General features: G+C 42.5%; 1 protein-coding gene across 1 annotated transcript in view; it reads right to left on the bottom strand.

The window, feature by feature from the left end:
* Positions 1 to 12,528, bottom strand: part of myo3a (myosin IIIA) — a 404,249-nt gene that overhangs the window by 206,755 nt on the left and 184,966 nt on the right. Inside the window, exon 9 of the mRNA XM_073055309.1 lies at positions 9,236 to 9,391. Within this exon, the coding sequence (XP_072911410.1) occupies positions 9,236 to 9,391 (156 nt within the window). The remainder of the gene's footprint in view (positions 1 to 9,235; positions 9,392 to 12,528) is intronic.

Raw genomic sequence — 12,528 nt, 5'->3', positions numbered from 1 at the left:
CTCTTCAAAGGCACTCAACTTTACTCTGGCTTCTCCTGTTTCATTGCCAGTCACATACAAGACCATAAGATACAGGAGCAGAATTAACTCATTAGACAAACTGTGTTTGCTCCAACATTTCATCACGGCTGATCCAATTTTCTTCTTAGCCCCAGTCTCCTGCCTTCCTATATTCCTTCATGCCCTGATCAATCAAGTATCTATCAAATGCTGCCTTAAATATACATAAAGACTTGACCTCCACAGCTGCCTGTGACAAAGAATTCCACCGATTCACCACTGTCTAGCTAAAGAAATTCCTCCTCATCACCATTCTAAAAGGATGCCCCTCTATTCTGAGGCTGAGCCCTCTAGTCCTAGATTCTGTCACTATAGGAAACATCCTTTCCACATCCACTCTATCAAGGCCTTTCACCATTCAATAGGTTTCAATGAGGCCACTTCTCATTCTTTTGAATTCTAGTGAATACAGGCCCAAATGCTCTATGTATGACAAGCCATTCAATCCCGGAGTCATTTTTGTGAACTTCTTTTGAACCCTCTCTAATGTCAGTACATCCTTTCTAAGATAAGGGTGCAAAACTATGCACAATACTCCAAGTGAAGACTTACCAGTGCTTTATAAAGCCTCAATGTTACATCCTGGGTTTTATATTCTAGACGTCTTGAAATGAATGCCAACATTGCATTTGCCTTCCTCACCACAGACACAACATGCAAATTAACCTTGAGGGAGTTCTGCACAAGGGCTCCCAAGTCCCTTTGCAACTCGGTTTTTTTGTATTTTCTCTCTATTTAGCAAATAGTCAACATTTTCATTTCTTCTAACAAAGTGCATGACTATACACTTCCTGACACTATATTCCATCTGCCACTTCTTTGTCTATTCTCCTAATCTGTCTAAGTCTTTCTATACTTCCTTAGAACTACCTGCCTTTTCACTTATCTTCAAATTGTCTGAAAACTTTGTAACAAAGCCATCAATTCCAACATCCAAATCATTGACATATAATGTGAGAAGAAATCATCCCAACATGAACTCCTATGGAACACCACTAGTCACTGACAACCAACCAGAAACTGATTCGTTTATTCCTACTCTTTGCCTCCTGTCAATCAGTCACTGTTTAATCCATGCTAGAATCTTTCTTACAATACCATGTGTTCATTAGTTGTATAGCAGTCTCGTGTGACACCTTGTCAAAGGCCTTCTGAAAATCCAAGCACACAGCATCAACTGATTCTCCTTCATTATCCTGCTTATTATTTCTTTGAAGAATTCCAACAGATCTGTAGGCAAGATTTTCCCTTGAGGATACTGCCAAGTACCCCAACGCCTCAACCTTAACAACTCCAAAATCTTCCCAACCACTGACATCAGACTAACCGGCCAAAAATTTCCTTTCTTCTGCCTCTTTCCCTTCTTGAAGAGTGGGGTAAAATTTGCAATTTTCCAGTCTTCCAGAACCATTCCAGAATCTAGTGATTCTTGAAAAATTATTACTAATGCCTGCACTATCTCTTTATAACCCTGGGGTGTAGTCAATCTGGTCCAGGTGTCTTATCTACATTCAGACATTTAGTTTCCCAAGAACCTTCTCTCTAGTTATGGTAACTTCTCATACTTCATGACCCCTGAACCCTGGAACTTCCACCGTACTGCTAGTGTCTTCCACAGTGAAGACTGATGCAAAATACTTACTCAGTTCTTCTGCCACTTCCTTGACCCCATTACTACCTCACCAGCATTATGCTTGACTGGTCTGATATCTCCTCTCAACACTCTTTTACACTTCGTGTATCTGAAGAAACGTTTGGTATCCTCTTTAATATTATTGGCTAGCTTACTTTCGTACTCCACCTTTACCTTATTAATGACATTTCTAATTGTCTTCTGTTAGTTTTTAAAAGCTTCCCAATCCTCTAACTTCCCACTAAATTATGTCCTGTCTTGGGCTTTTATGTTGGCTTTGACTTCTCTTGTTAGCCACGGTTATGTCAACTTGCCTTTACAATACTTCTTCCTCTTTGGGATGTACGTACGTGTCCTGTGCTTCAGAATTGCTTTCAGAAATTCCAGCCATTGCTACTATGCCGTCTTCCCTGCCAGTGTTCTTTTCCAGTCAATTCTAGCAAACTCCCATCTCAAAGCTCTGTAATTCCTTTTATTCCACTGAAATACTGATACATCTGACTTTAGTTTCTCCTTCTCAAATTTCGAGGTGAATTTAATCATACTATTGTAACACTTGCCCAACAGGCTAGTATATGTCTAGGGGGAAAAAGTCCAGCCACTCTCTAACCCCGCCTCCCACATATGCAGGTACTGTGGGAATCAAGTTAATGCAGCGTCGCACACACAATATGAAACTCACACCAGATACCATTATAAAATATACTTTAAAGATTTTACTAAAACTAAATCAGTACTAACAATACAGTATCTATGAAGGAAAAGAAAATAAAGTAAAAGGCGCCAAACTTATCAGAGTTCAGTCAGTTTAGTGCACATCGTTGGAGCTCAACCATCAAACCATTCGACCCCTCGTCGTTTTCCTCCGACCTCCACGTCCTTGCACCTGGGACCACCCTAGTAGTCAACCGAGCAGTGCAGCGTACGTCCACCTTCTTCGGCGTCTTCTTCCCGACTCCACAAAAAGACCGCGAAAACCCAGCTCCCAGGGCCACGAGACAAAATAACATTCCCCCATTGATTAACAAAGGAATACAATTGCCATTATCAGCAATTCTAAAGCTAAACAAACTGCTAGAAGCTTCAGGAATGCTCTGCAAAAAAACACTCTCTCACCATAACAAAGAAGCAGGTTTACTTTTACCCACAAAGAAGCCATTTTGATTAACATACGCAGTACACTATGATCACTTGCACCTAAGGGTTCTTTTACCTTAATCTCTCTAATAATCAATTCCAGTTAATTACATGACACCCAATCCTAAATAGCTGATCCTCTAGTGGGCTCAAACATGAGCTGCTCTAAAAAGATATCTCATAGGCATTCTGGAAATCCTCTCTCTTGGAATCCAGCACCAACTTGATTTTCCAAATCTATCTGCATATTGAAATCCCCCATGACATTGCCCTTTTGGCAGGCATTTTCTATCTTCCAATGTAATTTGTAGACCACATCCTTAATAATGTTTGGGGGTCTGTATACAGCTCCTATCAGGGTCTTTTTTACCCTTGCAGTTCCTTAGCTATATTCAATTGAACACCTTCTGATCCTTTGTCACCTCTTTCTAATGATTTGATTTCATGATTTACCAACAGAGAAACACCACCCCTTCTGCCTTCCTGCTTGTTCTTTTGATTCAATCTGCATCCCTGGACATTAAGCTCCCAGTTATAATCTTCTTTCAGTCATGTTTCTGTGATGCCTACAACATCATACATGCCAATCTGTAACTGAGCTACAAGTTCATCTACCTTACTCTGTATACAGTGAACATTCAAATCTAACACCTTCAGTCCTATATTCACTGTTTTCAATCTTAACAACTTTTTATATCTTAATTTAACTTATATCTTAACAAAGTAGAGAGAGTACAGAGGAGATTTACTAGAATGTTGCCTGGGTTTCAGCACCTAAGTTACAGAGAAAGGTTGAACAAGTTAGGTCTTTATTCCTTGGAGCGTAGAAGGTTAAGGGGGGTCTTGATAGAGGTATTTAAAATTATGAGGGGGATAGATAGAGTTGATGTGGATAGGCTTTTTCCATTGAGAGTAAGGGAGATTCAAACAAGAGGACATGAGTTGAGAGTTAAAGGGCAAAAGCTTAGGGGTAACATGAGGGAGAACTTCTTTACTCAGAGAGTGGTAGCTGTGTGGAATGAGCCTCTAGTAGAAGTGGCAAAGGCAGGTTCGATTTTGTCATTAAAAAAAAAAAAAATTGGATAGATATATGGACAGGAAAGGAATGGAGGTTTATGGGCTGAGTGCAGGTAGGTGGGACTAGGTGAGAGTAAGTGTTCGGCATGAACTAGAAGGGCCAAAATGGCCTGTTTCCGTGCTGCAATTGTTATATATAGTTATAACTCATCCTGTTGACTGCAATTTTGCCCATTTAACAGCTTCTCATTACTACACATTGCCTCTGTTTGTAAATCAACTATCTCATCTTCAGCACTATCACTCTGGTTCCCACCCCTTTGCCAAATTAGTTTAACCCCCTCCCCCCGACGAACTCTTACCACCCTGCCCACAATGCCCACAAGGATGTTGGACCTCCTTGGATTCGAGTGTAATCTTTCCCTTTTGTAGAGGTCATACCTTCCCCAGGAGGGGTTCCAGGGATCCATAAATCTGAACAACTGCTCCTTGCACCAGTTTCACAGCCATACACATACTTGCCAAATCATCTTATTCTTACCCTCACTGGCACATGACACAGGCAGCAATCCAGAGATTACCACTCTGGAGGTCCTGTTTTTCAGCTTTCTATCTAGCATCCTAAAATCTCTCTTCAGGACCTCCTCACTTTGTTCACCTATGTCATTAGTGCCAAAATATACCAAGTCTTACTCTTGCCCTAGAGAATGCCATGGACCTGATCTGAGACATCCCTGACCTTGTCACCAGTCAGGCAACATAGCATCCGGGTGATTCTATCGGGGCCACAGAATCTCGTCTCTGTTCCTATAGGACTATGGAATCTCCTATCGACACTGCCATACTCTCTACTCTTCTGAGCCACAGCACTAGACCCAGTGCCAGAGACCTGATCACTGTGGTTCCCCCAGGTAGGTCAACCCCCCTCAATAGTATCTAAAGTTGCTTACTTATCACTGAGGGAACAGTACTCTGGACTGGCTGTGCATTTACCCTCTTTCTCCTGACGGTCATCTATTTACCTGTCTTCTGCAATCTAAGGGTGACTACCTCCCTTAGCTCCTGACTATCACCTTCTCATTCTCCTATATGAGCTGCAGCTTCATTTCCTTAATAAGCCCTCTCAGGAGCTGCAGCTCAGTGCACCTGCTGCAGATGTGTTTGTCTGAGAAACTGGAGGTCTCCCAAACTTCGCACATCCCACACACAGTACAAAACCCTGCCCCTGGACCCATTCTCATGACACTACTATGCCCGAACAGATAAGGATGAACAGAAAAGCGAATCCTACCAAATATTTAACCTTGCCCTAGCCTGATCTTGCCTAAGCCTGTTGAGCAAAAGACACTCTAAACACTGGCACACTAAAAGATGGCTGCTGAAAGAATGACCACTCTGCTTGCACCTGTACTATTTTTATTGGCTCTTTCTAATGAATGCTTCCTGCTGATTGGTTGCTCCTCAACTCAGAGAAACTGCCATAAAGCCTTTAGAATCTTGATCGCTGTCCTGATGTAAAACTAGCACTTTAGCACACCCCGACGTGGATTGTCCAACTCCTGCCACTCAAGCCCCTGAATTCCCTCCCAAACAACTTCACATTTTCACCACACATTTCTTCTACAAAATAGCTTAAAAGCATCCATTGCTTTGCCCACGCATTTCACCACTGGTTGGAATAGCCACTTCTTTACATTCTGCGTCAGTTTGTCATGAATCATGTATTCGACAATCTCCTTGAGATGCTGAAAGCACTGGGCAAATGTAATTTGTTTATCCAGATCACATTATCACTGCAGCTGCTGTCATTTTCAAACGAGCTGCCCCCTTGAGAGACCAAGGCACCCTTTCTCCTTTCACAGCCTCATTAGAAACCTGGCTGGTATTCTTTGGAGGGTAGAGTGTAGTGGAGAGTGGTGCATTGATTTTGTGTTGTCATTCATTGAAGAACCTAATTTGAAGTCCTGCTCCACAGTTCCATTCCCACTCACCAACCCCCACCCTTACAACTTCAAAAGGCAGTGTCTCAAGAGGGCAAAAACTCACTACCCTCACTATCCAGGACATGCTCTCTCAAAGTGAAAAGTAAATTTATTATCAAATGTACTTATTTATTACCATATACAATACTGAGATTCATTTTCTTGTGGGCATTGAGAGTAAATACAAAGAAACACAACAGAACAATAAATGAAAACACACAAGGACAAACAACTAAAGTGCAAAAGACAACAAACTGTGCAAGTCAAAAAGAAAAAGAAAACACAAAATCATAATAAATAAATGAGGACCATAAGGAGCAGAATTAGGCCATTTGGCCCATCGAGTCTGCTCCGCCATTCAAACATGGCTGATCCTTTTTTCCCCTCCTCAACCCCACTCCCTGGCCTTCTCCACATAACCTCTGATGCCGTGGCCAATAAAGTAAGCAATAACTATCGAGAACATGAGATGAAGTGTCCTTGAAAGTGAGTCCATAGGTTGTACCAACAGTTCAGTGATGGGGTGAGTGAAGCTAAGAACCATGGTAGTATAATAGTTAGCATGACACTATTACAGCTTAGGGAATTTTGGAGTTTGGGGTTTAATTCAGGGTTCCCTGTAAGGAGTATCTGCACATCCTTCCTGTGCAATACAGGGGTTTTCTCTGGGTCCTTCGGTTTCCTTCCACAGTTTGAAGATGTACTGGGTAGGCTAATTGGTCATTGTAAATTGTCTTGTGATTATGCTAGGGTTAATCTGTTTTGTTGGAAGTGCAAAGGCAATGTTGCTTGGAGGGCCAGAGGGACCCAGTCTGCACCGTATTGCTAGCTAAATAAATAAATAGACAGACAGATAGATAAATAAATAAATAAGCCTGATTGTTGAGGGGTAATAACTGTTCCTGAACCAGGTGGTGTGGGTCCTGAGGCTCCTGTACCTCCTCTCTGTGGCAGCAACAAGAAGAGAGCATGGCCTGGATGGTGAGGAACCTTGATGATGGATATTGCTTTCCTCTGAGAGTAGATGTGCTCAGTGGTAAGGGGGGCTTTACCCATGATGGACTGTATTCACTACTCCTTGTAGTCTTTTCAGATCAAATCAAGTTTAATTATCATTCAACCTGACGGGAATACAGCCAAATGAAACAGCGATCCTTTGGGGCCAAGGTGCAAAACAGACACGGCACATTCAAAATAGCAAGCAAAAAAAGGCATAGTCACACACAAAACAAACCTTTGGTCTCCTCCGCCAGTAGTCAACAATCACCTGTATAATCTCCTATATAATCTGTATAATAATCCCATGTAGCCAATAATCTCTTTTTATTATTACCAGCAGGGAGGAGGTACAAGAGCATGAAGACACAGTCTGAATGTTTTAGAAAATTCTTTGTCCCCTGCGGCATCAGATTTCACAAGATTTAAGACCAAGGTTCTCTTTATTTGTCTCACACGTACACCGAAACATGCAAGAAAATGCGTCGTTTGCATCAACAACCAACATAGTCTAAGGATGTGTAGAGGGAAGCCCACAACTGTCACCATGCTGGCGGTGCCAACATAGCATGCCTGCAGCTTACTAACCCTAAGCCCCAGTCCACTGGAAAGTGGGAGGAAACCAGAGCACCTGAAGGAAACCTATGCTGTACAGACAGTGCCAGGAATTAAATCCTGATCGGTGATCGCTGCACTGTAAAGCTTTGTGCGAACTGCTACCCTACTATGCCACTATGAACACTGCCTCATTATTCCTCTTTTGCACTTTTTTATTTATTTCATTTCTTATTGTAACTTTTAGTAAAATTTTATGTCCTGTACTGTACTGCTGACTCACAACAATACATGTCATGACATACTTCAGTGACAATAAACCTACTTCTGATTCTGATCCCCATCGAATCCACCCAGAATTTAGAATTATTTAACATATTGTTTACTCATCTCACACATTTTTATTCCAATGACTTCTTGGCTAAGTCTTTTTGATTTCATTAAACTCAGCTCTAGAGGGCTTGGTAATGAATTCACTTATCAATAACATATAAATAGTTGGAACACTGCTAAAGTTCCTCTCGAGAGTGCACCCAAGTGGTCTATAAATCATCATTTCTCATCCACATCACAAGACAATATCTGGATGATAGAATAGAAAAAGCACTGAATCAGTTCAGGCATGGCACAGTGGATGTGATTAGATATTGTGCTTAGTACCAGCGGGGAAGCCCTGAGGAATAAGAATGATATAACATAAAAATTGCTGTAATGTGAGCATTATAAAGATAAGTTAATACTAATTAGGTTAATGATAATAAAGCAATACTCTCGCTGGGGGAAGCTGTTTGTGAAGAGAGGCTGTTTCCGGGGTTGCGGGGGTTTTACTTCTGTTCTTTTACATTCCGGTGCACATGTACATAGCTCGCTGCCGTGCCATACGGTTCAGTGAAAGCCTCTGTAGGTAACTATCGGTTTTGCCATCCCAGATAAAGTTGTTCTTTTGGACATGAAGTTGTCGAGTGGTCCTTTTCCAAAGTAGAAGTTACCACAAAAAATAACCACACTTTGTTTAGTGGGACTATGCTAAAATTTCTTGGATTGTGATTTCAAAAGTTATGCTAAGATGCTGTCAAGTTGTTTGTAATTTTTATCAAGTAGGGTGAAAATGGATGCCAATAATGGGTCCCTCTCTCCATCATCTACCTGTCCCTGGGGCCAATAAAATACATCCATCTAGCATGAGTGGGAGCTTTGTGCTAACCCCAGTATCCTTCAGAACTTGTGTAAAATAATAATTTCAGAATTCTTTAAAAGTCATATCAGGTTTCTTCTGTGAGCAGGTACTACACATCATTGGATGGTGCACCTCAAGTCACTAGGCAAATTTAATTCAGAATGAACAAAGAGACTGTGGGTTAATGGCATTCATTTCAATGTTCCCATTTTCTTCCAGTGAGATGACTGTGGTTTCTCTTCTTACATGTTAGAACTGGTGTAAATGGTAGAAAACCAGCACAGGAGAATGCCAACCATTTATGAATGGTTCTACAATGTCCTGCTGGAGTTGATCAGCACTGCAGCACTTCATATTCTTTATCTGACTTTCTGCTCAAATGCAGAGATTGCTCTCATAATTGCAACAATTGAATTGTAACAATTCAAAAAGCTGGTCTTGTCCAACAAGGCAGTTAGGGATGGACAATAAAAGCCGGTATTCCTACCAAAGCTCACATCTCCAAAGTGTAAGAATAAATTTGTTGAATTGGAAAAGTTGTTACTTTTCTCATTGACATGGTCATTTTTTATTTCTCCAAAAGCAATATCAACCATTTCAAATGCACTAAATTACATGACATTTAAAATTGAAACCAGCAAAACCATTTTCTCCCAGAGCATTAAACATGTTAAGTACCTTGTCCTTTCAATGGTGCCCATTTGCTGGTGAAGGTCTATCAGCTCCATCAATTGTTTCTGTAGGGCTTTCTCCTTCCCTTGAATCTGTTTAATGAATGGGTGCTCCAGGAGCTCGGATACAGTTGGACGAAGCTCGAAGTCTTTAATGAGGCATCTATAATCATACAGACAGTGAGATTAGTGTTAATGAAAAAGATCCCCTTTATCCAAATTAACCTTCCTTTGCGCAACATAGGTATTCACTGTTAGTATTTATTGCTTTCATTAATGAAGTACTAGATGTTAGCCAGTCTTAATAGTAATTCTAAATTAATACCTTTCATCATTTGGTTCATCAAATTAGGTTCATGGTATCATAGATACTGTATATATGGCATAGAAACAGGTCTTTCAGCTTAACTGATCCATGCTGAACAAGGTGCCTGCTGGGCTGGTCCCATTTGCCAGCATTTGGCTCTTATTCCTTTAAGATTTTCCTATCCATTTATAACTAAAATCCCAACTGAAATGTTGTTTAAACAATGTAATTGTTTGGAAGAGACCTGAGCACCTCTTCTACAAGGTTATTCCACATACCCACCAGTCTCTGTATAAAAAATTTGCCCTTACTATAAATAATTCTTCTCTCATCTTAAACCTGTAAGACCATAAGACAAGGGAGCAGAAATAGGCCATTCAACTCATTGAGTCTGCTCCGCCATTCCATCATGGCTGATGCCGGATCCCACTCAAGCCCATACACCTGCCTTCTCACCATATCCTTTGATGCACTGACTGATCAGGAAACAATCGACTTTTGCCTTAAATATACGCATGGACTTGGCTCCACTGCAGTCTGTGGCAGAGAATTCTACAGATTTACTACTCTCTAGCTAAAAAAAAACTCATCCTTGCCTCTGTTCTAAAGGGTCACCCTTCAAATTTGAGGCTGTGCCCTCTAGTTCTGGATACCCCCACCAAAGGAAACATCCTCTCCACATCCATCCTAACTAGTCCTTTTAACATTCAGTAGGTTTCAATGAGATAACCCCGCTTTCTTCTAAATTCCAGTGAGTACAGGCCCAAAGCTGCCAAATGCCCCTCATATGTTAACCCCATTCATTCCCAGAATCATCCTTGTGAACCTCCTCTGGACTCTCTCCATTGATAACATGTCCTTTCTGAGTTCTGGGACCCAAAACTGTTGACAATACTCCAAGCAAGAGAAAGTCTGCAGATGCTGGAAATCCGAGCAACGCACACAAAATGCTGGAGGAACTCGGCGGGCTGGTTAGCATCTATGGGAAGAAGAACAGTCGACGTTTCAGGCCGAAACCCTTCAGCAGGACTGGAGAAAAAATGCTCAGAAGTAGATTTGAAAGGTGGGGGGAGGGGAGAGAAAAATGCCAGGTGATAGGTGAAACTTGGAGGGGGAGCGATGAAGCAAAGAGTGAGGAAGTTGATTAATGAAAGAGACAGAAGGCCATGCAAGTAAGAAGAAAGGGGGGAGGGGGAGCAGCACCAGAGGGAGGCAATGGGTGGGCAAGGAGATAACACAAGAGAGCGACAAGACGATGGGAAACGGTGAGGGGAGGGGGGTGGTGGAGGCATTACTGAAAGTTTGAGAAATCGATGTTCATGCCATCAGGTTGGAGCCTACCTAAATAGAATATAAGGTGTTGTTCCTCCAGTCTAAGTGTGACCTTATCCCGACGATGCAGGAGGCCACAGATGGACATATCGGAATAGGAATGGGAAGTGGAATTAAAATGGGTGGCCACTGGGAGATCCTGCTTTTTCTGGCAGACGGAGCATAGATCTCGGCGAAGAGGTCCCCCAATCTACGTCAGGTCTCACTAACATACAACAGGGCACACTGGAATCACCGAACACAGTATATGACCCCCAACAGATTCACAGGTGAAGTGTAGCCTCACCTGGAAGGACTGTTTGCGTCCCTGAATGGTAGTGAGGGAGGAGATGTAAGGGCAGGTGTAGCACTTGTTCCTCTTGCAAGGATAAGTGCTAGGAGGGAAATCAGTGGGGAGGGACGAATGGGCAAGGGAGTCGCATAGCAAGTGATCTCTGCGGAAAGCAGAATATGGGTGGGAGGGAAAAATGTGTTTGATGGTGAGATCCAGTTGGAGGTGGTGGAAGTTTTGGAGAATTATGTGCTGGACACGGAGGTACGTGGGGACAAGAGGAACCCTATCCTTGGTAGCGTGGTGGGAGGATGGAGTAAGAGCTTATGTGCGTGAAATGAAGGAGATGCAGTTGAGGGCAGCATTGATGGTGGAGGAAGGGAAGCCCCTTTCTTTGAAAAAGGAGGACAGCTCATCCTGAGAGCAGATGCAGCAAAGACGGAGGAGTTGAAAGAAGAGGATGGCGTTTTTACAAGTAGCGGGGTGGGACTAGGTATAGTCCAGGTAGCTGTGACAGTCAATGTTTATAATCGACATTGGTGGATAAGCTGTCTTCGGAGATAGAGACAGTGAGATTGAGAAAGGGAAGGGAAATGTTGGAAATGGACCAGGTGAATTTGAGGGCCAGGTGGAAGTTGGAGGCAAAGTGGATGAAATCGACAAGTTCAGCATGGGTGCAGGAAGCAGCACCAATGCAGTTGTCAATGTAGCATAGGAAAAGAGTGGGATGGTCACCAGTGTAGGCTTGCAACATAGATTGTTCCACGTAACCAACACGCAGGCATAGCTGGGACCCATGTGAGAGCCCATGGCTACCCCTTTTGCTTGAAGGAAGTGGGAGGACCCAAAGAAGAAATTATTTAGAGTGAGGGAAAGTTCTGCTAGTCGGAGGAGAGTGGTGGTGGAGGGGAACTGGTTGGGTCTGGTATCCAGAAAGAAACTAAGAGCTTTGTGGCCTTCCTGGTGGCGGATGGAGGTGTATAGGGACTGGACATCCATAGTAAAAATAAGATGATGGGGGCCAGTGAACCTGAAATCCTTGAAAAGATCAAGAGCATGTGAGATGTCATGGATGTAGCTGGGAAGGGACTGAACTAGGGCGGAAGAAGCAGAGTCAAGGTATTCAGATATGAGTTCAGTGGGGCAGGAACAAGTTGAAACAATGGGTCTACCTGGACAAGCAGGCTTGTGGACTTTGGGTAGGAGGTAGAAACGGGAGTTGTGTGGTGCTCCAAGTGTGGCCTGACTAGTGTCGTTTAAAGGCTCAGGATTATCTCCTTGTTTTTATATTCTATTGCACTTGAAATAAATGCCAACATTGCACTTGCCTTCTTTACCACAGACTCAACCTGTAAATTAACCTTCTGGAAGTCTTGCACAAGGACTCCTA

The sequence above is a fragment of the Hemitrygon akajei genome, chromosome 8 (genome assembly GCF_048418815.1).
Source record: "Hemitrygon akajei chromosome 8, sHemAka1.3, whole genome shotgun sequence".
Classification (NCBI taxonomy): Eukaryota; Metazoa; Chordata; class Chondrichthyes; order Myliobatiformes; family Dasyatidae; genus Hemitrygon; species Hemitrygon akajei.
This window is presented reverse-complemented; position numbering and strand designations above follow the sequence as displayed.